This window comes from Chlamydotis macqueenii, chromosome 7, assembly GCF_036417535.1.
Source record: "Chlamydotis macqueenii isolate bChlMac1 chromosome 7, bChlMac1.mat, whole genome shotgun sequence".
Lineage (NCBI taxonomy): Eukaryota > Metazoa > Chordata > Aves > Otidiformes > Otididae > Chlamydotis > Chlamydotis macqueenii.
In genome coordinates this window covers 1,639,260-1,663,428 of record NC_141562.1, presented here as the reverse complement: position 1 = coordinate 1,663,428, position 24,169 = coordinate 1,639,260, and the positions used below count along the sequence as shown (strand labels likewise).

Sequence of the window (24,169 nt, the reverse complement as noted above, 5' to 3'; positions counted from 1 at the left end):
ACTAGCAAAACTAATGGAAAATGTAGCCAAAAGCAAAAGGAAATCATAGTAAATGGGCAAAAATTTGGTGTTGGCTAGCTGAAGAGGTTCATTGCCCATCAAGGCAGACATAAACACAGAAAAATCCTGAACTTATTTTAGATTAAATGAATATAGGAGAAAAAAAAAACAACAAAGGAAGCTACTAGAAGGCTTATCAGAATGAGCTACTCTTGAGTTCTGCAAGTACTTTTTACCACAAACCATATGCAGGGAGCAGAAATACTGACAAACACAAGATACAGCAGCTACTGAAAACTGGAAGTACACAATACCGAGAATGCGGTTTCAAGTCACACAGAAAGACAAGAGAATAAACCACTGCAAATAACATTTCAACAACTCAAAAGCAGCAACGGCCAGCTTATATAGCAGAAATCAGAGACTGAGAAATGACCAGAGTTTCTTCTGATTACTATAAGTAACAAAGCATAAGAGGCTGTCACTCTGAAGCACGTATATATCATACTGCTAAGTTTAAGGATGATCACTTAAGTTTAAATAACATTTTTTAGCCTGAAAGACAACAAAATGCTTCAGAAAATATACACAGAAAATGCAGGGAGTCTTTCAACTTTAATACATGCAACAGCCCTATACAATATTTTATGACAGCAGGTGAATAATACCATAGCAAATCGAAATGGCAGGGGAAATTAAGGTAGTCTGAATACAATTTCTAAAATTGGAATGTCACCAATATAGTTGACTATTGCTTATAAAGTGTGCAAATATACAAAAAGTAACAACCTATGTTTTATCTTCTGAAAAACAGCACCTAATGAACCACTATGATCTGAACTCTCCTAATAGGTCAATGTGGTAATATTTCACATAAAAGACCAGCAAGGTTTAATCTCAGAAGTTTCTATGAAGCCCTTCCACTCAAACATTGGTAAGACTTGGTACTATTTAATTTGTGAAATCTGATAAGATTTTTTTTCCTTGAGATTATATTAAATAAAAATATTCAGTAGTATATTTGTGAGGACCGTATTGTGAAAGATAGAATGAAGGTAACAGTTGACAGTTGGCAATAGCAGCAAAATGTCTGGAAAAGACTTCTTCTTTATTGTTAACTATAGTTAAAAAGGTTTTCCTTATCCTACTGTGTCTAAAAACATTGCCATTTTCTTTTTTTTTAAAATACTTTTTTGTTAAAAAAAATACTACAGCTGTAACAACGCTGGCCCCTAATGAGGACTTGTGGGCAATAACGTAAAAACTGACTTGTGTCGGTGCAACTCCCGGAGTCACAATCAAGAATAACCACCGATAGGAATAAGTCACTTTTCCATAATTTTCCTCTACTAATGTATTTATTTTGAGAGACAAGTCCCACACTTCATTTAGGTGTGTTACACTTCCCAAGGCTTTTAAAAACATTTTTCTGCTAAGGAAACTAATAAATATTTAAGAGTACTTTCTGAAGTGAAAAAAAAAAGAAAAGTGATAGCACTACAATGAGTGAAATCTGAATTCAGTTGGTCTATTACCATGGACTTCCAGGCAGAATTTAATGCAATCTGTTTGCCAACTGTTGCATAGCAAAGATAAGCCCTCCTTAGATGGACTGCCAGACATAGAACCATAGTTTGGGTTGGAAGGGACATTTAAAGGTCACGTAGTCCAACCCCCCTGCAAGAAGCAGTAACACCTTAAACGATATCAAGTTGCTCAGAGCCCTGTCCAACATGACCTTGAATGTTTCCAGGGATGGGGTATCTACGACCTCTCTGTGTAACCTGTGCCAGTGCCTCATCATCCTCTTTGTAAAAAAAATGGCTTCCTTCTATCTAGTTTAAATCTACCCTCTTTTGGTTTAAAACCATTACCCGTTGTCCTATCACAACAGACCCTGCTAAAAAGTTTGTTCCCATCTTCCTTGTAAGCCCCCTTTAGGTACTGGAAGGCTGCTATAAGGTCTCCCAGCAGCCTCCTCTTCTCCAGGCTGAACAGCACTAACTCTCTCAGCCTGTCCTCATAGGAGAGCTGTTCCAGACCTCTGACCATCTTCGTGGCCCTCCTCTGGACTCACTCCAACTGGTCCATGTTTTTCCTGTGCTGAGGGCTCCAGAGCTGGACGCAGTACTCCAGGTACTCACGAGAGCAGAGGGGCAGAATCACCTCCCTTAACCTGCTGGCCACACTTTTTTTGATGTATCCCAGGATACAATTCTGGGCTGTGAGCACACATTGTCAGCTCATGTCCAGCTTTTTTTCCACCAGTACAGCCAAGTCCTTCTCAGCAGGGCTGCTCTCAATCCCTTTATCCCCAAGCCTGTATTGATATTGGGGGGTTGCCCCAACCCAAGTGTAGGATCTCAAACTTGGCCTTGTTGAAGTTCATGAGGTTCGCATGGGCCCACTTCTCAAGCTTGTCCAGGCCCTTGTGGATGCCATCCCATCCCTCAGGCATGTCAAACGCACCACTCAGCTTGGTGTCATCTTCAAATGTGCTGAGGGTGCACTCAACCCACTTGTCGCTGATGTCCATCGGCATATTGAGCCTTTGACCACTACCCTTTGGATGCAACCATCCAACCAATTCCTCACCCACTGAACAGTCCACTCACCAAATCCATATCTCTCCAATTTAGAGAGAAGGATGTTGTGGGGGACTGTGCCAAAGGCCTTACCGAAGTCCAGATAGACAACATCTGTAGGTCTTCCCTTGTCTGCTGATGTAATCACTCCATCATAGAATGTCACTAGGCTGGTCAGGCAGGACTTGCCCTTGGTGAAGCCATGCTGGCTGTCTCAATCACCTCCCTGTCCTCTGTGTGCCTCAGCATAGCTTATAGAAGGATCTGTTCCATGATCTTCCCAGGCACACAGGTGAGGCTGATGGGTCCCAGGGTCCTCCTTTGTGCCCATCTTAGAAATGGGTGCAATGTTTCCCTTTTTGCAGTCACCAGGGACTTCACCTGACTCCTATGACTTTTCAAATATCGTGGAGAGTGGCAACTACACCAGTCAATTTCTTCAGGACCCTGGGATACGTCTCGTTAGGTGTCGTAAACTTAGGTATGTTCAAGTTCATTGGGCGGTCATGAGCCCAATCTTCTCTTACAGTGGGAGGGACTTTGCTCCCCTAGTACCTGTCTTGCATTTCATCCACTCAGGAGGTGTGGGAAGAGAGGTTGCCAGTGAAGACTGAGGCAAAAAATTTGTTTAGTACCTCAGCCTTCTCCTTGTTATTGTTACCAGTTTGCTAGTCTTGCTCATTATGGCGGGAGTACTTTCTTTGACCTTCCTCCATCTACCACAAAATCAATGAGAACTTTCTAAATCAATTAACTGTTTCTTAGTTTTCTCCTCCCACTTCTCCCTAAATAACCTTTTTCATTACAGAAAATGCTATTAATAGCAACAATATGCGTATGGAAACAAATTACAGAACCTCAGCAGCTTTGCAGTAGCCCTTCATATGTTTTCTTCCAGCATAGAGTTAACTTCTGGGTAAGTACATCACGCACATGGACAGTTATTATAAAGCAGCCAATGTGTTGAATATTTCCTCTTTTAACCTAGAGTAACTTGTTCACACATCTCTACACTAGAATGACCAAGCTGTAAACCCCTAACAGGTCAAGTGACATCTTTGGCATCTACAAAAATATTACAGTACTATGACCGTGGATTTCATTTTCTCGTGACACTTCACAGCATCATTCTCTCTCTATAAATATCAGATAACCAGGAAGCAGGCTCCTGGACCCAAATAGGTAGCTGCAAGAGATACAAGTACTTCATTTACTTTCATAAGACTCACCGTCTCATTTCCAAAAAGGACATCAACATAAGGCATGACTTTCATCATAGGCTCTTTGTAGAACTGGCTTATAAATGGTGCAGAAAGATTCAAGCTGAAGATCTTGTTGTTTGCAGAAGCCTGAGTAGCCACTTTTAATACTGCTTCTGGTGACACAGTCAGGAAGAATCCCTGCAAGTATCCAAACAAATAAATGTATGTTACTAATTTCATATTAGGAACCACATGAAGTATGCTGCTTCTAGAATGTCTCCCTCAGCCCACTTTTGTCATACACATGCACAGATAAAAACTTCAGGATAAATACTGCCTTTCCATTAAGGTACTAGGGAGGTGACACAGAACCTCCATACGCTTAGAATGACAGCCCTCCAAAATCAAACATAACTCCCTACCTCTGCATTCTTTGTAGTACACTTTCCCATGGCAGCTAAGACTAGCATTCATATTTTAAAATGTGACATATTATAATTCTAAATGCCTCTTTTTAGTAATAGAGTCAACCAGACCAGGCTGCTTAATTCCAAAGTCCAGTACGATAACTCTATATACAGATAGGAAATTAATTAAATCCTTTGTCTGAAAAATTATTACCTTGTTCATAATAAATATGTTGAGTGTGCTGTCATTGTAGCAGTTTTTATTGTTTTGCAGGAAAATTCTACAGGTTTTCATGTTTCTGCACATGTATTTTATTTCTCCCACTCTCAAAAGTATTATCCTTTATTCTGAATACGAAAATTCAAGTAAGTACCAATTGTGAAACAAAATAAAAAGTATGCAACCAGAAATGACTATTTGTCTACTAAATTGTGAATGCTTATTTCAACCCTGTATGAAGAACAGTTCAAGGCCGCCATGTTGAATTTAGCATTGCAGATGGTTACCTCAACCACACATGTTCCAGGAGTTATGGAAAGATCCTCTGCAATTTCATTAATCTACTAATTAGGTAAAGGCTTTTCCTTTACAATAATTAAACAAATTTTCTATGTTTCATTTTTACAATCCTAAAAGCAATTTCACTAACTCTTCTCCAAACTCAGTGAATAAGACTAACTATCAAGCTAAAGCAGCAAGTGTTAAATTTAAGGCCAGAGGTAATGTCCAAGGCACAGTAACAAGCAACTTTGAGGGGGGACTGGGAAATAAAGCACCATCTCAGTCCTATCTGTAACACCACCACAACACTCTTAAAAGTATAATAGTGAAACAGTCTTATTTTCCAGTTTTTATTAATATTATTCTGTCTTTGGATCACAGAATATCATATTTTCATCCTGCATACTTTAGCTAACAGATCATCTTAGGCATTCTACTCACTGGAAAAAATAATATAACAAAGAGTCTACAGATTAAAGATTACTTAGAAAGTCTTGCTATTTATTTCTCCCTACTCCATGCTTTCCAGTCTAGCAAACACATGATTGCTTTCAAAATCTGGGCACGATTTGCTACATGACAATAAAAGTCCAAAGGGTGCAAGAATGCTTTGCATCTTGTGGTGTTACTCAGTACCTTGAACAACTGGAAGCCTGTAAAAATCCAAGCTTCTTTTGCTATTTTTACATTCTGAAGAATTAAAATGAACAGTTTATATAACATCTCGTCTCCATAGCAATCTCTACCATCTTTTAGTTTTTCATTTAATGAACAGAGTTGGATTTAAAAAAAAAAAAAACATTCCAAAACCAAAATAAAAACCTTTCAAGGGTAACATGTTGCCAGCTGTGGATAAATCACAGATTGCTATACAGTGGTCTGCGTAAATAGTAACCTGGTCAAATAATTAGGCTTCTTACCAATTTTAAGCTGAAAACTTCATCTGAACTAAAATACATCTGATTGTAATTTAAGGTACAGAACACTATCCCTGTGAGATCTAACTCAGGCCTGCGTCCAACTCCCTTTTCCTTCAAAATGCAACATAAAAGTACTGAGATGCAGATAGGAGAGCTTGCTTTTCAGATCCTGCAAAGTAAAGGCCAGGAACTCTCAAAGGCTACAGCTCTGTCTTCTGGGTTTCCTTAAAATCACTTCTGCCATTTTATTGCATTTTCCAAGAGTTTTTTATTTAAATAAATATTTGACATTAGAACATCTAGAAATTAAGTGTGGTGTGTATCAGAACTCTTGTTAAAACTTTGCCAAGTATAACATTTCTTTGCAAAAACAAGTTGTAGCAACACATACACAAAAAAAAAGTTGTAGCAGTACAATTCACACAGTGGAATTAACAAAGTAGGAAGAAAATGCATAAAATCTGAACTGAACAGACTTGGGTTTAAAGAAACCTTATTAGATTCCCCTCCTTAAGTATTTAAATGGAGTTTGTCTCTATTTTTAGTGGAACTCCAGTAACAGCTATGGCCAGTATAGTTACAGGAATCCAGCTTCCTAAATTTGAATTACAACTAAGATAAGCCGCAGACCACGCTATTGCAGCTTGCTACAATTTTGTACAGGAATGAACTCCACTAAAACAAACAGGTCTTCTTATATCTCACTGGAACTCACAACAAAGTCACTCCATGGCTTCCTCAGAACCACAGCCCACATGCCCTTGCAGCTGCCACTACTTTTGGTCCAGACAGATGCATACAAAGGAATGTCTAAGTCAACTACTCCTGTGTAGAATAACAATTAACTGTTGGCCAACATTAGCTTTGAGTGTGAGAAGAAGGGTATCTCGGTATCACTGGTCTAAAAGGCTTTGTATTTCATTAGTAAGAAGTTCTGTTCCCGCTAACAAGATGTTTAAAAGGCCCCTCAGAAGACATTCTACACCCACCTACAGACCTCAGTCTACATCTGAGAGTTTTGGGAACATTTTTACCCTCAAAACCCAAAGGTACCTTTAAACAACTAGGAGGAAAATATCTGTAATGAAAGGATGAGACAGGCAATACACAGAAGTTCCAGTAGCCTGGGAAGCTTAGGGTGCATTTATTTAAGAAATGAAATCACTGTGTATGTACCTATCTTTGTGAAATAATGTTGTAGCTACAAGGATATATGATAATTAGACTGCAGTCAAAGAAACTGAAAGGAGGTAATACTGTAGTAAGAAAATCTACTAAACATTAAAGGCTATCAGACACACTAGCGGCACACAGCATTCCTTTGGTGTGCACTGATTGCGATAGAGTATACCGAATGCTACTGCTTCATGATGTGCCACTATCTTCTGCTGCCCAAAATGTAATGAGTCTCTTTCTGTGCCAGAAGGAAGGTTATCACTGTACCACAAGCCAGAGAGCAAGGCTGAACAAATACGTACACCAGGAGAATATGATGATAAACTGAATTATTTATATGTATGTTTGTATGTATACACACACAAAACACAATGATACTTTTCTTATGCACCATAAGCAGTCCTTCTGTTTAAATACAGCCCTTTGGTGGGAAAAAAAAAACAAAATGTTTTCCTTGTGGGGGAAAGAGGAAAAAAAAAAGGAAGAAATAAGAAAAACACATTTGTGTACTGCAGATACGTGGTTATGGGAGATACAGGAGCTAGTTTGCAACTTAAGAGTTTTTAAAATTCAATATTAAGATGCACAAGACAAAGTCAAGAGAGAATATCATATGAATCTCACTTTTACAAAATTCAGGAATTTTTGATGCACCTTTCAAAATGTGCCAAGGTATTGTGAGTAAACCATAGTCTTTTACACTCAAGTCTTTTTTTTTTTTTAATAAACACTAGCTTACCAGAATGATTTGGTGAGTTTACACACAAGCAATATGTCTTTGCAAGTCATCGCTCTCTTTTTTATCACGTGCACCCCAAAAGGTTTCTTCTGACCTGCACTAAGCTCATACAGCACTAGCTACAGCAGATGTGCGGGCAGAAAATGAAGGGTGTCACAAATGTCAGCAGCACAGAATCAGAGAGTGAAGGCCCTCAGGAAGCCAGAACAACTCTGCCTTTGGTGAAAGTAATTCTGTATAAGGTATTCTGTCCAAACTGAGAAGTCTTGCCATCATTTGTTCACATGAAAGAACGTGCTTGCGCTGAATTCATCTGGATTATATACTTGTAATGTTTGCACAATGAGGATCAAGATTATTTATTTTTTATAAGCCAGTATTTCCTTGAAGTAAAAATTGAAATCTGTGACCTAGTGTACACTTAGACAAATCCAGGCCAAGATAACAAACAGCTTTGCAATTTTTGATTTATCATTGTTTAATAGCACAAAAGAAATGTTTGCATAAGAACATACAGAGATACTAAAAATTAGGATGGTTTTCAAACCTACTACCCACTAAAACGCATTTGCTCTCTCTTCTTTCTAGCTCCTCCTCTTTCCTTGCCATTCCCATTTGCAGAGTGGGTTACATGTAAATAACTTTACCACAGTAAATCCTGAGTGACAGGATTTTGAACCATGGTGTTCTGAGTTGATTTTGAAACGCCATTTGGTAACAATGTAAGATCAATAAATCGCAAGTGTGAATCAAAATATTTAACTTTCAGAAACACATATACAACAGTCTGCTGCCATGTAAGACAAATTATATTCTGCCAACATGAAAGGAACACATCATTTAATCCAAAACTATTTTATGGAAAGCATTTACATAAAAAAGCAATTATGATGACATCACACTCTCATCCATCTAAAGGCTGGAATTTTTCAGGCATATAGAAAGTTTGACAGTTGCGTAGTGACAGTGCTGATAAATACTGTGATTCAGTAAAGCCCTACAGAAATCATCTAACTTCTAGTATGCTGGCAGTTCCAGTAAAAGAGTGAGACTGCTAAGGTGCCAAAAGAACTCGCTCTGTTAAATGACAGACATAACCGAGTCAGAGCTCTTGGCCCTGGCTAAGTTCCCTATGTTCTGTACATAGAGACCTTCGAGCCACACACGTGGGCAGAAGAGACTTTCCTCAGCTCTGGTCTGCCACCAGTCTCATCTGCTGGAGTTTAGCAGAAATATTAGGGCTTGGAAGGAGCGAAGCTGCAACACATGGCAATTCTTGGAATGGAGAATGAAGCACAGTGTAACTGCTCCAGAAAGAAGAACTTACACAAGGCTTTCAGATGCCCTTACAATCAGAAGAGTGAAAGACTTAGGTCTTCTCACCTCTGAACTGCCTGGAGCACAGATTGGGTGCAGTCCATGTCCCACCCACTATGAGACAAGGCAATGAAATAATCTTCAGAACAGGAACCAGAAGGAATCTTCTTGGAAAGTTAGAGCAAAAACTCTTCATATGTCTTAGTATTTATGAGAGTTCAAAAGATCAGGGAACAATTTAAAAACTATCTTTAATATTGAAATATCTGAGCACAATACTTGGAATGAGCAACACTATCAAGCTAGCAGACTTACTGACCCCCTACCTTTACCTCTGAGTTTTGAGCATTTATACTTGCAACCTGTTCCTGCTTGAATGTATTTGTTGAATTATTTTCCTTACTGAGATACGACAGAATAGTACCAAACGATAGAGATAGCAAAATACTCATGATGTGGAAAAAACCTCCAGAAATAATTAATAAAACATCACAAATTAAATAACAACCTTTATTAATGAAGGTGCTTGTGCTTTAAGTCATTTTTTACTTTCTCTAGGAAGGACAGAAGCTCTATATAACTATCCACTTGGGAAATGTTCAGTCTGTAAATTAGTGAAATATATGAACGTTATTTTAATCTATATACCTGTTCGTCATGTAATAGGTCATTTAGGAACTCAGAAAGTACCTACACAGTATCAATTCCATTTTAGAACTATATTTTATCTTGTAGTGATCAGCGAGTGGTTACTTAATGAAACAAAACCCGTAGCTTTTCATCCAGTTCCTACTGGAGACAGTTGTTTTAAATCAGAAAGCAAGGACAGCAAGAATGCAACAATTTCTCTGAGTAATTGTTTTGGCTTGTCCCTGTATGCATTGTTTATTTTTATGAAAGTATTGCTTTATAACTGGAAAATGACTAAGCTGTAAACTATTGTTTTATCATTCTGAGTGGCCAGTGTTTCTGGTTTTGATAAAAGCCAAGTTTCAAACAGTTTTCAGTAACACAGGAAAAAACCTAACTGTCAGTAAATGTGCTTATATTGACCGTGACATTTTCCTCTATGATGGTGCCAACATGTCAGAAGGAGAGGATTGCTTTCAGACTTGAACAGCTTCTTTGTTGCTGTAGTGAACTCTGATTGCTGCCATATTAGTATCTATCAGATTACAACAGTAGCAGAAAACCTCCAGTATTTGACATTATATGTTAAAGAAAATAATTATTTTATATATGTATTAGTAATTTCCTTTTATTTTTAAACAATTTGGAAATCTTTTTTAATTCTGATTAATATTAATTAAATTAAGCACTCTCCAGGAAGTTCTTCAAAGCTCTATTTAGGACAAAATAAGTGTGTGACTTGACTTATGAGATGTATACTCACAGAGTATATAGATGAGAACTTTAACAATGAGGTAGAGGTGTACACACACTTGTGAGAGAGTAGTAACATACCTAGTTTTGGTGTAGGGAAATGTATGTATATGTACAATTAAAAATTCTCCTATTTCCCTGGAAACTACAAAATCAGTTAAGCTCATTTTGGCAAAATGAATTAAGATCTTAAGATGATGGTTGGACATAGCTCCCTAAAGTCTGCGCCTCTGTGAGGAAGCAAAAAATCTCTATTCTCTCTGAAGTTCAGCATACAGTTTTACGTGAGCTTATTAAGCCCAGAGAGTGAGATGTCTGTTTCTATTTATACTGAATTTATAACAAAATTTTTGAGGAATTATTAAACATCATCTGTGAAACAGGGGTGTAGAGTTTTTATTAGTTTAAGTAATTCAACCTTTTTTGCCTCTGTTTACCCACTTGCAAAATAGTTATAATGATAAATACACCTCCATTGGCAGAACCAGTAGGAGGTTTAATTACTTAACATTACTGAAATGACTGAAATTCTGTGTTGAAAGGTATTATAAAGTACAGGGTATTATCATCAATAAAATATAAGCTGCAAATCAAACAAGCTATGATAAAAACAAGCTACTTTTCTTCTTTTCTCCTAGTATCCCAAAACCACTTTGCTACACTTTTTCTCCATTGAAAATCAATTTAATACATACTGAGAAAGCAACACAGCTTAAAATATTTGTTAAACTGTTGATTAAAGAGAGAAAGTGTTGCTTTCACCTTTCACCCCTCTAAAATAACTCTTATCAAAATTAGGTTTGCCTAACCCACACACTAATATGAGGATAATATTGTGTTTAGACCAAAAAGTAGACTCAGACATACCAATTATTGTTTAATGAAACAATAACCAGAAGTCTAAAAATTGGTAATTATATTATTTATGATGTTTGGAACAATCAGATAACTGATTTTCAATCTTAATTTCCACAATTTTAAGCACAATCCCCGGGTCCCTGTCCTGGCAAATAAGCATTTCAGGAAATAAAGAATAAGGTATAGTTAATTTAGGCCCTTGATGATTGTACAACATTTGCTTTTTTGTGTATGGCTAGTTACATTAATATAATTTGGCATCTCATTAATTATGTAAACATCAAACATATGTTGAATTCATTCAAGTTTGGTGTGTATATAATATTTACAGTATATCAGTAAATTGAGAGAATCCACATAACTACAAATGCATAGAGAATTTCTAATTCTCTAGACAGTTAATCCTCAGTTTGAAAGCTCTATAAGTAAACATTTAAAACCAGCCTATTCCTTGCTTATTCAAATAGCCTTGAACAAGAAGAGAACAACATGAGTATCTTTTTAATTAGATGCCCTTATACCAGCATAATGGTTTATTTTATAAACACAGGTAAAACATTCAAAGACTGAAACAATGACTGACCACTGGTGTATTAGTAGATAATCACCATTGACCGAGTGGGTGTCAGAAGATCTTGTAAAAACGCAGATTATTTGACACAGTTGTACAAAATCTTGTGGAGAACCATTCAAAGCCTGCATATCAGTACTGCTTACTTATTCTATGGCCTGAAAAATCATAAAAATTATTCTGCTGTGTACATGCAAGAGACTTCTTGGTTAGGTGACTATGCACACAAATATTGTGACTTTTGGAGTGGAAGGGGAAACTAATTTGGGCTTGCCCTGCTGTATTTATAAACATTAGTTGCCGTGCTCACAAAAAAAAGCAAAAAATAATCCTCACCAACCCCTTGGTCAACACCTGTGCCCTCAGAGTACCAGGATTCCCAGGTGATGCAGAGGAATGTGACTGTTGCGTAATATAAACAAATGCAGGAATGAGTCCTGGGCACAAAAAATCAGTCAACTCCAGCACGACTTCTATACCTTATGGATTTCCCTGTCAACAATGTGGTCATGCTGTGAAATGTTTTACTTAAATTCAGGTTAGAAAACAGACCCAATGTACAATAAAACATAGGTAATGTTTTTCCCTAAGCAGTATCAGGATGAAACACTTAAGCAGAAAGCTTTCTTCCCTCCCCTCAACTACCTTTGAGATCTTGTAACATAGCAGCATGGGGATTAAATATTAATCAAAGTCATTACCATCATCATTAGAACATATTTCAAGAGCCCCAAAGAAAGAACATGTTATTTCACTAATAAAGATCATATCACCAGAAAGACTACACTGATACTGTAGCAGACGAGGAGAAAAAAAGAAATTATCAAGAGGTAACACAAAAGATTTCTGAAGCTTACTGCACTATTCAAATGCTAACTCATCCTCCAATGGAGTGTTTAAGTAAAGCAAACTCACCATGGGCAAACCAGAGCTCTACACAGAACCACGGAAGCATACAGTGCTGAGGAAAAAATCCACAACAAAAAAACAAGGATCCAAACTCCATAAATTATATCAGTGAAAATCCAGAGCAGCTCTAAAGCTTCAGTGGAGATCTGAATTCATTTGGTGTGCACCACCAGTGCACCTGAAACCAATGTGTTCACAAGATGACAACTTCTTTGCATTAAAGCAATGACAAGTTTTATGGAATAATAGGACTTTTGCTATTTGCAAATTAAGGTGTAAATGATTAATAAAACAAATACCCTCTCCCACTCCTAAAGGTATTTGCTAGCTGATTTTTAACAGCCTACGTATCCTTACAATACATTTAATTTAAAGTATAAGCACCACTACTGCATGAAATTAAGTGCATAATAAAATAAAATGCTCAGAAGAACTAAAAAAGTAATTGGCAAAATAATGAAGGATATATTTCATTCAATTTCTGGATTACCAAGTTTAAAAGTAAGTGTGTTAACATTTTCTTTTAAATAACACCCTTCTCAACAATCGTAGCCTCCGAACCACAATTCCAAAAAAAACCTTATTTCACAGCAAATACAACATTTACTATGAACATGCAGTTAGGTCTTAATCACTTGGATTAATTACTATATCATGGTTTACAATAAAATATTTATTACTCACACTTCCATACATTAAAATAAATTATTTAACAGAACATTAATGTTATTGCTTGGCCTTTTAATTTTCATTATATAAAGACTATTGCATGACTTTGTTTCTGAACACACAAATAAATGAAGGTCAAGACCTACGCTAATTCTAATAATTATTAAGAAATACAGTTGAAATGTGGACAGTTGCTAAAGATATTTTCACTTTAATTTAGGTAATGATAATTGTCTGTAGAACTCGGTATACAATGGGCAATGCAAGTGGTTAGCATTAATTATTATAGCCTGAATGAGTACTTTCTTCAAATTCAAAGGGCAGGGGGGGAACATCCCTAACTATTATCTTTTTAGAGCCAAATAATACTTACATTAGGTTTCTGTTTCCACTGAACGCATGAGCTCACACCTCAGAACCCCACTTTTAATAGCAGCACCAGTACTGTAACCAGGGAGAGCAACGTTAGTCTTTTACTCCCAGATCTTACAACCTGAGGGGAAACTTCTCTGCTAAGACACCATTTTCTGTAATGTCCTATAATTGTGGGAGTAGCAGGGTTCAGTTGGGGCTTCAATTTCCACTGCTATTCAAGATGCTTGAATACTCTAAATAAGTTCCAATTTTCTACTAAATATTTTCCATACTTCTCTGCCTGAAAATGATTCCACTCCTGTCGCATTATTTGCCTGCCTTCACAGAAAATCAGACTACAGATACAAGAAAAATGACTAAGCAAATATTTTTTTCTATTTAATTAAAATGTGTAGTATTTTAAAAAACAGTTTTAGATCAATAAAAGATCAAGTTTGGTGGTCAGCCTATGGCAGAGCACTAATCTTTCTTGATGCAGAATATCTCTTGAGTTTTCAAGTAAAATGATTTTGAGAACAGGAAACCCCTGAAATTTAGTGAGCAAATACCTACTTGTTCCCTAAGACTGTGTGGCCTCTGACAAGTCCCCTTTAGCCACCTTAGAAGTACCATGCATCCATGCAGCTTCCCAGTCTTCATAAGCAGATAATGTACCCCAAATTCAACGGGGTACAGGTGTCCTCTGTGGATGTTACTGGGCATCTACTACTAAATGTTCCCATGATGTACAGCTTCTGATAGGAGCATTTGCAAATCACAGGTTTTCCATTAAAAACACTAATGGCTGCAAAATGGAATTCAGGAAATACTGAACGAGGCTGCTCACATACAGACATGGTGATGCAATTTTGATGGTAGAATTACCTGCTACTGTTTTAAAGAATACTGTGTAATGTTACACTGTTTTCCTGCAGCAACAGAAACATGGGGGCAGTATTTTCTACTTAATGTATGACAGGCAAATGGATTTCATAAATTGTCATGTAAATGAGAATTTATAGTTCCAAACCAATTTACAGATTAAGAATAACAAAGCAAAATACAAATAACAATTAAGAAAATCACTGGCAACTGGTAATTAGTGATTTCTTTGGACTCACTTAAGCCTCCAAAACCGTTACTTTATGGAAGCAAAGTCGCATTCAAGGAGACAGTTCCACCATGGCACTTCTGGTTTGGAAGATCAGCCAAATCCCTTGAACCAATGTCTCTCCTATTTGTTAGAGCCCAAATTAGTTTGTCTGCTTTAATTAATTATTTTTTTTTAATTCTTGAAATGTTGAAGTGTACAGCGAAAAAGAAGAGAAAGCTATATGAGTTAATGTTCTTTAAAATTATATTTGAAATTATATAGTTCAAACAAATTGGTTTTGAAACTCACATGAGTTTTATAACATTTGAAGAAATTACGTGTGAAAAAATAATTTTCACAATAGAGGTCAAACATAAGAATATCCTTAGAAATATTCAAAATGACTGGAAATAAAGCAACTGTGTAAACATTTAATTTGCTCTAACAAACCTCTGGTAGTCCATTCTGACCTGAATTATTCTTAAAGTCCATGATATATTAGATTTGTGTGTATTTGAAAAATATGGACAAAAAAAATATTTGGGCAAAGCATATAGCCTCCAATATTCTACCAGCTTCTAAGAAAGTATTTCAGAGCAGAGCATCCCAGGTACTGCATATACCTCTAACAAATCAGGTAAGAAATTAGCTATTTTACTCTGAAATAAACACCACAAAATGTATATACTTTGCAAACGAATCATGTAAATGCATTAGAAGTAGAAAAACACTTTAGAGATTAAGGTCCTTCTGTGGCCCTTCAACTTCACATGGAGCTTCCCTGAATTCAAAATTATGAAGTCAATGAGATCTTAGTAATGCCCACAGCCCTACATGTAGACAGTCCTTTGGACAGGAATGAGCCCTGCTACAAGAATATTAATTATGAAAGAATGTTCTCTGCTTTTTTTTGCCCTTTATTTGAATCTCTGCCCATCCAGTTTGTGTCCTTGAAAACAGAGTAAGAAAAAAAGATATTAAAGCTATCATAATGTATGTAACAGTGTTAACTTGTGTGCTAGTTTATACATGATTTTCTAGATTAGAATATCAGTGAATAACTTTTAGATATTTGACACATAAATAAAGACAAATGAAAAAGTATTCCTTTTTAAATTAGTGTTTAAGCTCATGTTTTAGTGCTTCTTTAAGAAAAGGAAGTTGGGATGTCTCAAAATCACCTCCTTAGTTTTGAGTTTAAATCCATTCCTTATGCTACATAAACATAATTTCTACTTTTTAAACAGTCAAACTAGAACATTTTGAAACTGCATAATAATCTCATTTGAGAGAATGAAAATTATTGATCCATCTCAAACTAAAATGCAGCACGCATTCCTCAAAGTAAACATGGAGAGTCTCTATTTCAAGTTTTTGATACGTTTTAATGTATCTCTATCAAAGATATGCTTTCATTTATAGGGAAGCTTGACGATTCAGTATTTATTGGAACTTGTTTTCTCTTCAAAACAGCTAACTAGAAATCAAACATTTTCTCTTTATTCCTGTCCCTGCAACAGCTCCTCAAAAACATGTCTGGTCCAACCCAGTCAAGAATTGGACCTGGAATAGGAAAAGAAAGCAATGATGGTACCTCCAAATCAGAGTTCAGAAGCCATGGATAAATATTCTACATTTCTTCAACTTTCTGATACTTAGAGCTCTAATTTTCTTCAGGAAGGGCAGTGGAGGCACACATTAGCTATTGTCACAAAACTTTCGCTGGAGAGCAATATCTATATGATGCTACTTAGAAAATCTGTAAAACAAAATTAAGCTTGGGAACCTCCCTTCTAAAGTAGATGCTTGAATACCGCTATAAATCACAGGACAATATATTCCCCTCTTCAACAGTCGCATTTATCCATAGTAATAATTGTTAATCAAAGGGTTAAGTAGTTGGTAATGACATGAACAACAAAAAAAATTACTTGACAAGATTCCACCCTCATTCCAATCTCTACCAAAGCGTCAAATGTAATTATAAATTTTCACCAAAGATGTCAGATTCTTATGTTAATCTTTGCACAATTTGACATTGCCATTCTTCAACTTTTATAGATGTGAACAGTTATCACTTCGTTTGTATGTCACCACAGACAACATAATCAATAGTTTTCATATCTTTCTGTTCATACTTTCTGTTAAAGTGAATTTTGTGAGTGCTGATTACTTTTGTTCCACGATGAAACTTGTTACTGCTTGAATAGAGAGTGCTTAATCTCAACAATAAACATTATAATGTATGATAAAGAAGTCAGGAAAAAAAATGTTGAACATTTTTTTCCAGTCCCCATTTTAACATACTCTGTCCTTATCAAATTAATATCTAACAACAGTGACACGAAGGCAACACAATGGACAGCTTTGTTCACTCTAGATGTACTCATTTGAAGCAAAAACTGCCTTTCATTCTGTTTCCTTTTATGCTTTGTATTTCTGTATTAGGGAAATTTTACTCCATGAAACACAATGCAAAAAAAATTTATAACTGGAAATAATTGATTTATAAAATATTACCTGTCCTTATCAATAACTTAAATAGGATCCACAAACAAATGGATTGGTTTTTTATTGTTTCCACACCCAAATAGCTACCAGGCAGGCTGGAGAGGTATTTTTTCTGACCTGTCACTCAGGTGAAAGTATCACGTGGGCACATTCAGCTCTTCCTGCAGTTCTACAGCAAAACTCCTCCAGCTTTGAGCACAATCAGCACAGTTGCTCCATACCAGAAACAGAAACTAATAGATTTTAATAAAAGTTGCAAATGACACTTGCTGAAAAAATGTTTATTGTAGGAGAGTGGCTACTGTGAAGGTAAACTTGATCCTTAACTTGCCAACTCACATGCTTATTCTCCATAGATTCCATGAAGTACTACGATCTTAAAAAAAGATATATATTTTTAAATAATTAGAATAAATTTCTTGCTGGCAGAGGCTTTACATTAGCTTTTGCAAATGAGCACCACTGTGCCAACAGTGAAACTGGTCCTGATGTCATAAAGTTTACTCAACTTGACTTTAAAAATTGACTTTCTTGACATGCAGTCGGAGGCTAAGTTTCCCTTCAGGGCACCAAAACAGACAAAATTCCTCCAATAGAAAGAACTTATTCTGAATATGATGAATTAGCTTAGGTTTTAGGCTCTAGCTTGACCAAATAAGTACTTCAGACACTTAATACTCAGCAAAGAGTCAAGATTTTATGGTGCCAGTACCCAACTGATTTCTTCCAGTGTGAGCGAGAACTAGTTAAGAGTCTGCTTCACCCACACCTTCCCAGCTTAAAATGTATATACATAATCATAGGAGAATATGTTTATGTCACCTAATTGCTAGATTAGCCAGGGGTAATTACCGTTACTTTAGAAACTGCAGCCCTGGCCTTGTTTGAAAGCAGAGAAATCACATGATTCTTCCTGGAATGAGAGCCTCAAACCTGTGAAACTATGCACTTAACTTTGTAAATCCAGCAGTACTGGAGTGTAGGAACTAATGCACATCCATAGCCTCGGAGTAATACCATGCTGTGGTTCAGGCTGCTGAAAAAGCAGATTTTAGAGAATGGGTTCCTGCACAGCAGTACTTTTACATACATGGAAGAAAGAGTCTTAGGTGTCTCCTGACCCTATTTACTCCTCATAAATTGCATTCAGATGCACAGGACTGGCAGAAGTCTTCCTGTGAAGTTGCTTTTCTGGCATCTACTCTCCACAATGGTGACTGCTTCTATCTCACACACCCTGCCATATTCCTGTCCACTCTCATCTCAGAGCAAAGGAACATGAGAATATTCACTCTGAATAATAGGCCTTGGAAAATATTCAACAATTTCAAGACTGTATGATACATTTTAGAATTTAGATATTTAATAGCACTGATGACGAGCAATTTTCCACAATTACCATCATAATAAATCTACGTTCTGTGAAGAGGATACAGATGACAAGGAGCTGTTTGAAAAACTGAACTTTTATAAACTATCTTCTGAATGTCTGGCATTTTGATACAGTAATACTTTACTTTTCTGACTGACTGTTACAAATTTGTATTTTTGCCTTTGGATATTCTTATGGCAAAAGAGTCTGTTCTGGGGACGTTTGTACCTTGGTTTTACTACAGTGAATTATGGATCTATTCAGAGATCATGCTCTCCCAAATGAACATCCAAGCCTGTTAAAATAATCTGCCAACATACTGCGAAGATCTGGAAAATGGCACACCCTCACAAATGCCAGATGTAATTCTGCCCACAAGAAAAGTCAGATGGATTCCTCCAATAAATTCCTACTTCTTTTGTCTGACTCTTGGTTGATATATGATACCACTGCAGATGTATCCAATTTTACTAAAATTTGTCCCATCAGCTCCATTCTGAAAGGAGAATTTTCAAATTTACACTGAGTTTGTGCATGTTTTGTGATAAGTTGTTCCTAAGCTGAAACCCAAGCCTTAAGTTTTATTTCACTTAGTTCAGCAGGGTCCATATCTGGTGAGACAATCTCCTGTGTTTGTGATTGCAAGAGACAGCTATATTTCACTAACAGTGCTTGGATATTTGGGCTCACATTTCAGCAAATTTTTCAGTTAGCACTGAAACTGGAATTATTAAGTCCACTTTGGCTGAGTTTGAAAATAATCATAACTAGCAGCAGAGTTCAAACACCAAAACCTCCCACAGGACTACATGCAAGACACAAAGAGCTCATCACAGCCAGCTCTTCAAATCCTAACAGATGCTTTTCTAAAGAACAGAATGTAAGAATAACATTCTTTAGTGTTTATAGTTTTATATCGAAAAAAAAGCTTTTCCTAAATGAGTGGCTAATAATGTAGTTCAAACTATGGAGATACTGGTAAACCTGTACTTAAAGATGTCACTTAATTCCTTCATTCCAAAGACATAGCTAACCTTAAAAAGTATATAGGAAACACACAGTTGAAAGCCAACACAGTTGTCTATTGTCTTTCCTTAATTTGATATTAACAAAATTTTGAACTACTCTGAAAACTTCATGCCCTAAAAATAATAAGAGAGTAGAAAAGTATCCACTAGAAAGTTAAAAAAAAAGTAGCAATTCAAAGTAGTTTTTAAAAGCCTTTTTGAGTGAATATTTGCTATGAATTTAAGCACAATAATTTACAAGTACTTTTATACACTGAGAGAACAACTGCAGTTGCTACACATTTAAGATTTTCCTAAGGGGACATACTGAGGAGGCAAGGTCAACTTTTTTTAAATTTTATTTGGGAAGTATTAAGACTTGACATTGAGCTAATATTCAATGATCCTGCATTGAACTACTCAAAAATGTAAAGACTGATGAAACAACTCCATATAAATAAAACCACGAAACAAAACAGGTATACAAACATGCTGTTTGTTCTGTGCCGCTTCCTGTACAGAAACCAAACTTCTAATTCAACTTGTCTTTGTGTAATATCACTAGCCTGTAGAAAAGAGGGTGTTTTGTTTCTAAAAATGGCATTTTTGGCATTATGCCCAAATTACTTAGGATTCTGAAGATACTGCCCAACAGTCATCTTTCTGCTCCCAGTCATTCATTTTGTTACCAGTGTTTGCAGAAACTGATGATCTAGAATGTCCTTTGTGGTAAGTTTTTGTATTTCACCCTCTTCCTTCTCAACTGAGGATATTATAGTTTGATTCTATTCACATTTAAGAGAGCATAGAGTGTAAAAGTTAGTGATGCTCAATGGGAGATACTTGCCTGCTTGGAGATACAGAAGGGAGAAACACTGTGTGAGAAACAGGGAAATAAATTTTAACACAAGTATGAAAACAAACCGGGGTAACTATTTTTGTCACTGTGGTGTCACAGCTGGCCCTGTGATAGATGAGTGTCAGCCAGCACATGAAATGAATACACATGAAAAACTTTATTAATAGGAAGAATTAATTACTTCAAGACATTAACATACCTTGGATGTAAATCAGATGCTGCTCAAGGGCACAATGGGGATAACTAAGTATTGTTATAGGAGTGTCTTTCTCACATGAGAAAAATGCAGTAAAGATTCTATATATTTCAGTTCTTGCATGAAACCATCCAAAAGCATATTGGGGCTTTCCATAGAAACAGAAAACCTCTAAAAGGGGCCTTTAAAGTTGGCAAAATCAGCAAATTTAATCTATCCACTTTCTTTTGACCTTTAAACCTGACCTGAAAAAAAGTGTTCAGCAACATAAATTTGATCTCTAAAGGCCTGCTGCAGATCTCATTTTCTGCTGTTTTTCCATTAGGCATTTATGGGACTTGCTGGTGTTACAGGGGACTAGTAAAATGTCGAAGTAATCCTGCAGTTCCTGTGTATGAATTCAGCTTTTCCCTATGAGATGATAACATTTTTTTTTCCCCTGCCAAGGCTTTTTAAGATACTGGAGTATAAGACTAATACCATAGGTGTGATGTTATTTTTTTTTTCATTTGGTAACATTAACCAGATCTAGCAGTTCAAGTGTTGAAACAAAAGAATTCTTTTCTGAGCCAATAAGGTGGCTTGGTGCACATCTGCACTAATTGAAATCACAGCATGGCTTTTCAGGATAGGAATTGTATCCAAAGCATACAGAGGATTTGAAGATCTTGGTTGTGTGTTTGTGCATTCTCTTAAGTGCAGAGGAAACCAGCTGCTTCCATTTTTGAACTGTGCTGAAACATGTCCCTCAATGTACCAATGACATAATGTGCAACTTAGTAAACTAAAGATTTGCCAACTGTTTTAACAAGGAAAAGGAAAGGATGGGTATAGAAAGCAAGAGAATGGAAAAATATTTATAATAAAGTTACCTAATTTTCAAGTAGAACATTCCATAATTTATGCTATAACTCATGAAGATTAGAGTTAGATGATAAAAATATGATAAAAATAACAGGTTATTACATCACTCTGCCCTTTTATCCACTGATAACGGCCCTTGATTCTTTCCAAGTTCCCCTCTCCTATCTTTTTGGCTATTGCACTGTTTTTCCATAACATGGCCACCAACCTCCAACCCAAATTCATTTTCCACTCCTTTTACGCTATAGTAAATCTTTGATGCAAGTTTGTATCACCAAGGCATAATCAAAGTCTCTAAAAACTTCTTCCCAACTCTGAAAAACGAAGTCCCTGTTTTCTCTTCATTAATCATCTTAACAGTAGAATTGACCATGGTCGTCTTGCTGAAGTGTTCTTCTTTTCACTTTCAAAACTTTCCCCTTTTTTGATGCTCTTATCTCTCTAAAAACTCCTTCAGCACATCTTTTGGCAGATCCTCCTCAGTGTTACTGTACGAGGTTCTACAGGCTTGTTTAAGATATCTTTACACTATCTTTAGCTCTAGCCTATTTCTGGGTAATCTTATGACCAAACACATATTTAAGCTGATGATGGAAGGACCTTTCTCTCTCCTCTTCTCTCTCTGTTTGAATCCTGATGTACTCTGTCCAAGCTGAGGCCTACACAAACTACATTCTCAATTCAATTTAGGACTTCACTTTAATTCTTCTAATAGTTTCTGCATAATATTTCCTTTACTTTTTAGTAACACAGCTTAAACTCAGCAGACAACACCTGATTCCAACCAACCTTGAAAAAGAAATAATTTCCAGTCCATATCTAATCAGATCACTTTCCACTCATCTCCTCCTTGACGGCATCAAGTATTCGGCATTTGGCTTTTCTTCCAGGCTTTCATGCTCATCTTAAACTAAATTATCTGTGAGCATTCACCACTTGCTACTTTTGAAATAATTAGCTATCTGCTTTTATCCATTTTGTCCCACAAGCAGGTGAAGTGCTTCCCAGAAGCCTCTCCTTTTCCAGGGCCACTATTAAACTTTTAGTGCTGGAGATTCTGGGATATTCATTCCATCATCACCGCTATGTTCTTATTCCTATGTGCTTTCCCTACTGCATGCTCTACAACAGGAAATGTTTCTTTGAGTAGCACCCCAACAGGGCTTGGATCCATCATTAAAGCTCCAAGACACTATAATAATAGGATGAAAAAAGAAAAAGTTAAGCTTGTGTGACAGTTTATAGAGAAGGTTCCAGGGACAGAGAGGGGAAAGAGAGAGGGGTTTTGGTTGCGTTTTTACTTCATGCATACTCACATAATACTGACCAAAGTCAGTCCTGTCCACACGCTGCAACTGCAGTAAAATAACAGAAGAAATGGAGGGGGGATAGTTCTAATTCTTTTGTTAAACAGCAAAAAATAAAATCAATCATTATTGATTGATAATTTGATCCTGGAAAATCATAAATGCATTTCCATTCAAAAATTAAATACTGCACAGAAGAGAGATATATAACAAAGACAATTAGGGTCCTGAAATTCTAACAAGAAAAGTAAAACTTGGCTCAATCAATGACTGAATTTCAGTGTCAACACAAGAAAATTAAGATTGTGGCCACATATGACCAGAAGCGGTCCTTTGAAAAAAATTTCATATAATTAAAGGTGCTAGTCTCCACATCAAATTCCACTTTGGATGTGGTTAAATTCCAGCTTGGTGAAGTATTTCCTGTCTATTTAATTTCATCCTGTAGATCCAGCTGCACATAGTTATTCCACACTTCCTGTCCTAAACTATCACATAGTGCCATTGTGAGTTATTGAGCAGCTTCATTCTTTTTGATTCTTTATATGATGTATCAATTATGTCATCTAGAAAGTGCTTTGGGACTGTCTGAGAAGTTACCAGAGATGTCAGGTTATATATTTAACAAATAACATGTAGGGCAAACTTTACAATCCTCAACTTTTAAAAGGTAACATAAGTCAACTACGAATTGGTAGATTTAGGCAAATTATGCAGAGCCCACTGAAAAAAAAAAAGGCCAAATAAGCAGAATAGTTTTCAGAAAAGTTACTTCAATTTCCTCATAAATAGGCTGCAGTTTCTATGGCGGCATTAGTTTAAAAAACAATTAAATAAAGCAAGGAGACTTAGAAATAATTATACAAAACTGAAAAACTGACAAATGTATTTTTCTTTATTTCCTCTCTTTCACTTCTTTGCATTAAATAAAAAGTAGGTGACAAGAACAGAAGTATACCTGGTCAATCACTCAGTAACAACCTTGCACTCTAGCAGCTCACAAAGGACCAGAGAAACTGACTCCTCAAATAACTCCTGGTCTAAAAGCCTTAAAAGCATTTAAAAACACTGATCAATACATAAACCTCAACCATACACAATCCCCAAAGGGAACCAAGACACTTTTATTCTATAGTCAGAGGTAGAAATAGAAGTCCTTGACTGTCAAAGGACTTCTTGTCAGCTCCCATAAATTTGGTAAACCTAGGTTATTGCTATTCACATTTTTAAATTTGGGATTCAGTCATATAATTCAGGATCAGTTGTTCATATTATTCTTCTATTCCCTCAGTTAGTCATGACAACTAAGGCCTCTGTGAACTGATATCAGAAACCAAGATTCTTTGACAAGCAGAATGGCATAAGCCA

General features: G+C 36.3%; 1 protein-coding gene across 6 annotated transcripts in view; it reads right to left on the bottom strand.

Moving 5' to 3' along the window:
- ADK (adenosine kinase) overlaps positions 1-24,169 on the bottom strand; it is a 305,394-nt gene that overhangs the window by 83,821 nt on the left and 197,404 nt on the right. For all 6 annotated transcript variants that reach the window (XM_086752774.1, XM_086752773.1, XM_086752771.1 and 3 more), the window contains one exon: positions 3,815-3,985. In XM_086752774.1, the coding sequence (XP_086608900.1) occupies positions 3,815-3,985 (171 nt within the window). The remainder of the gene's footprint in view (positions 1-3,814; positions 3,986-24,169) is intronic.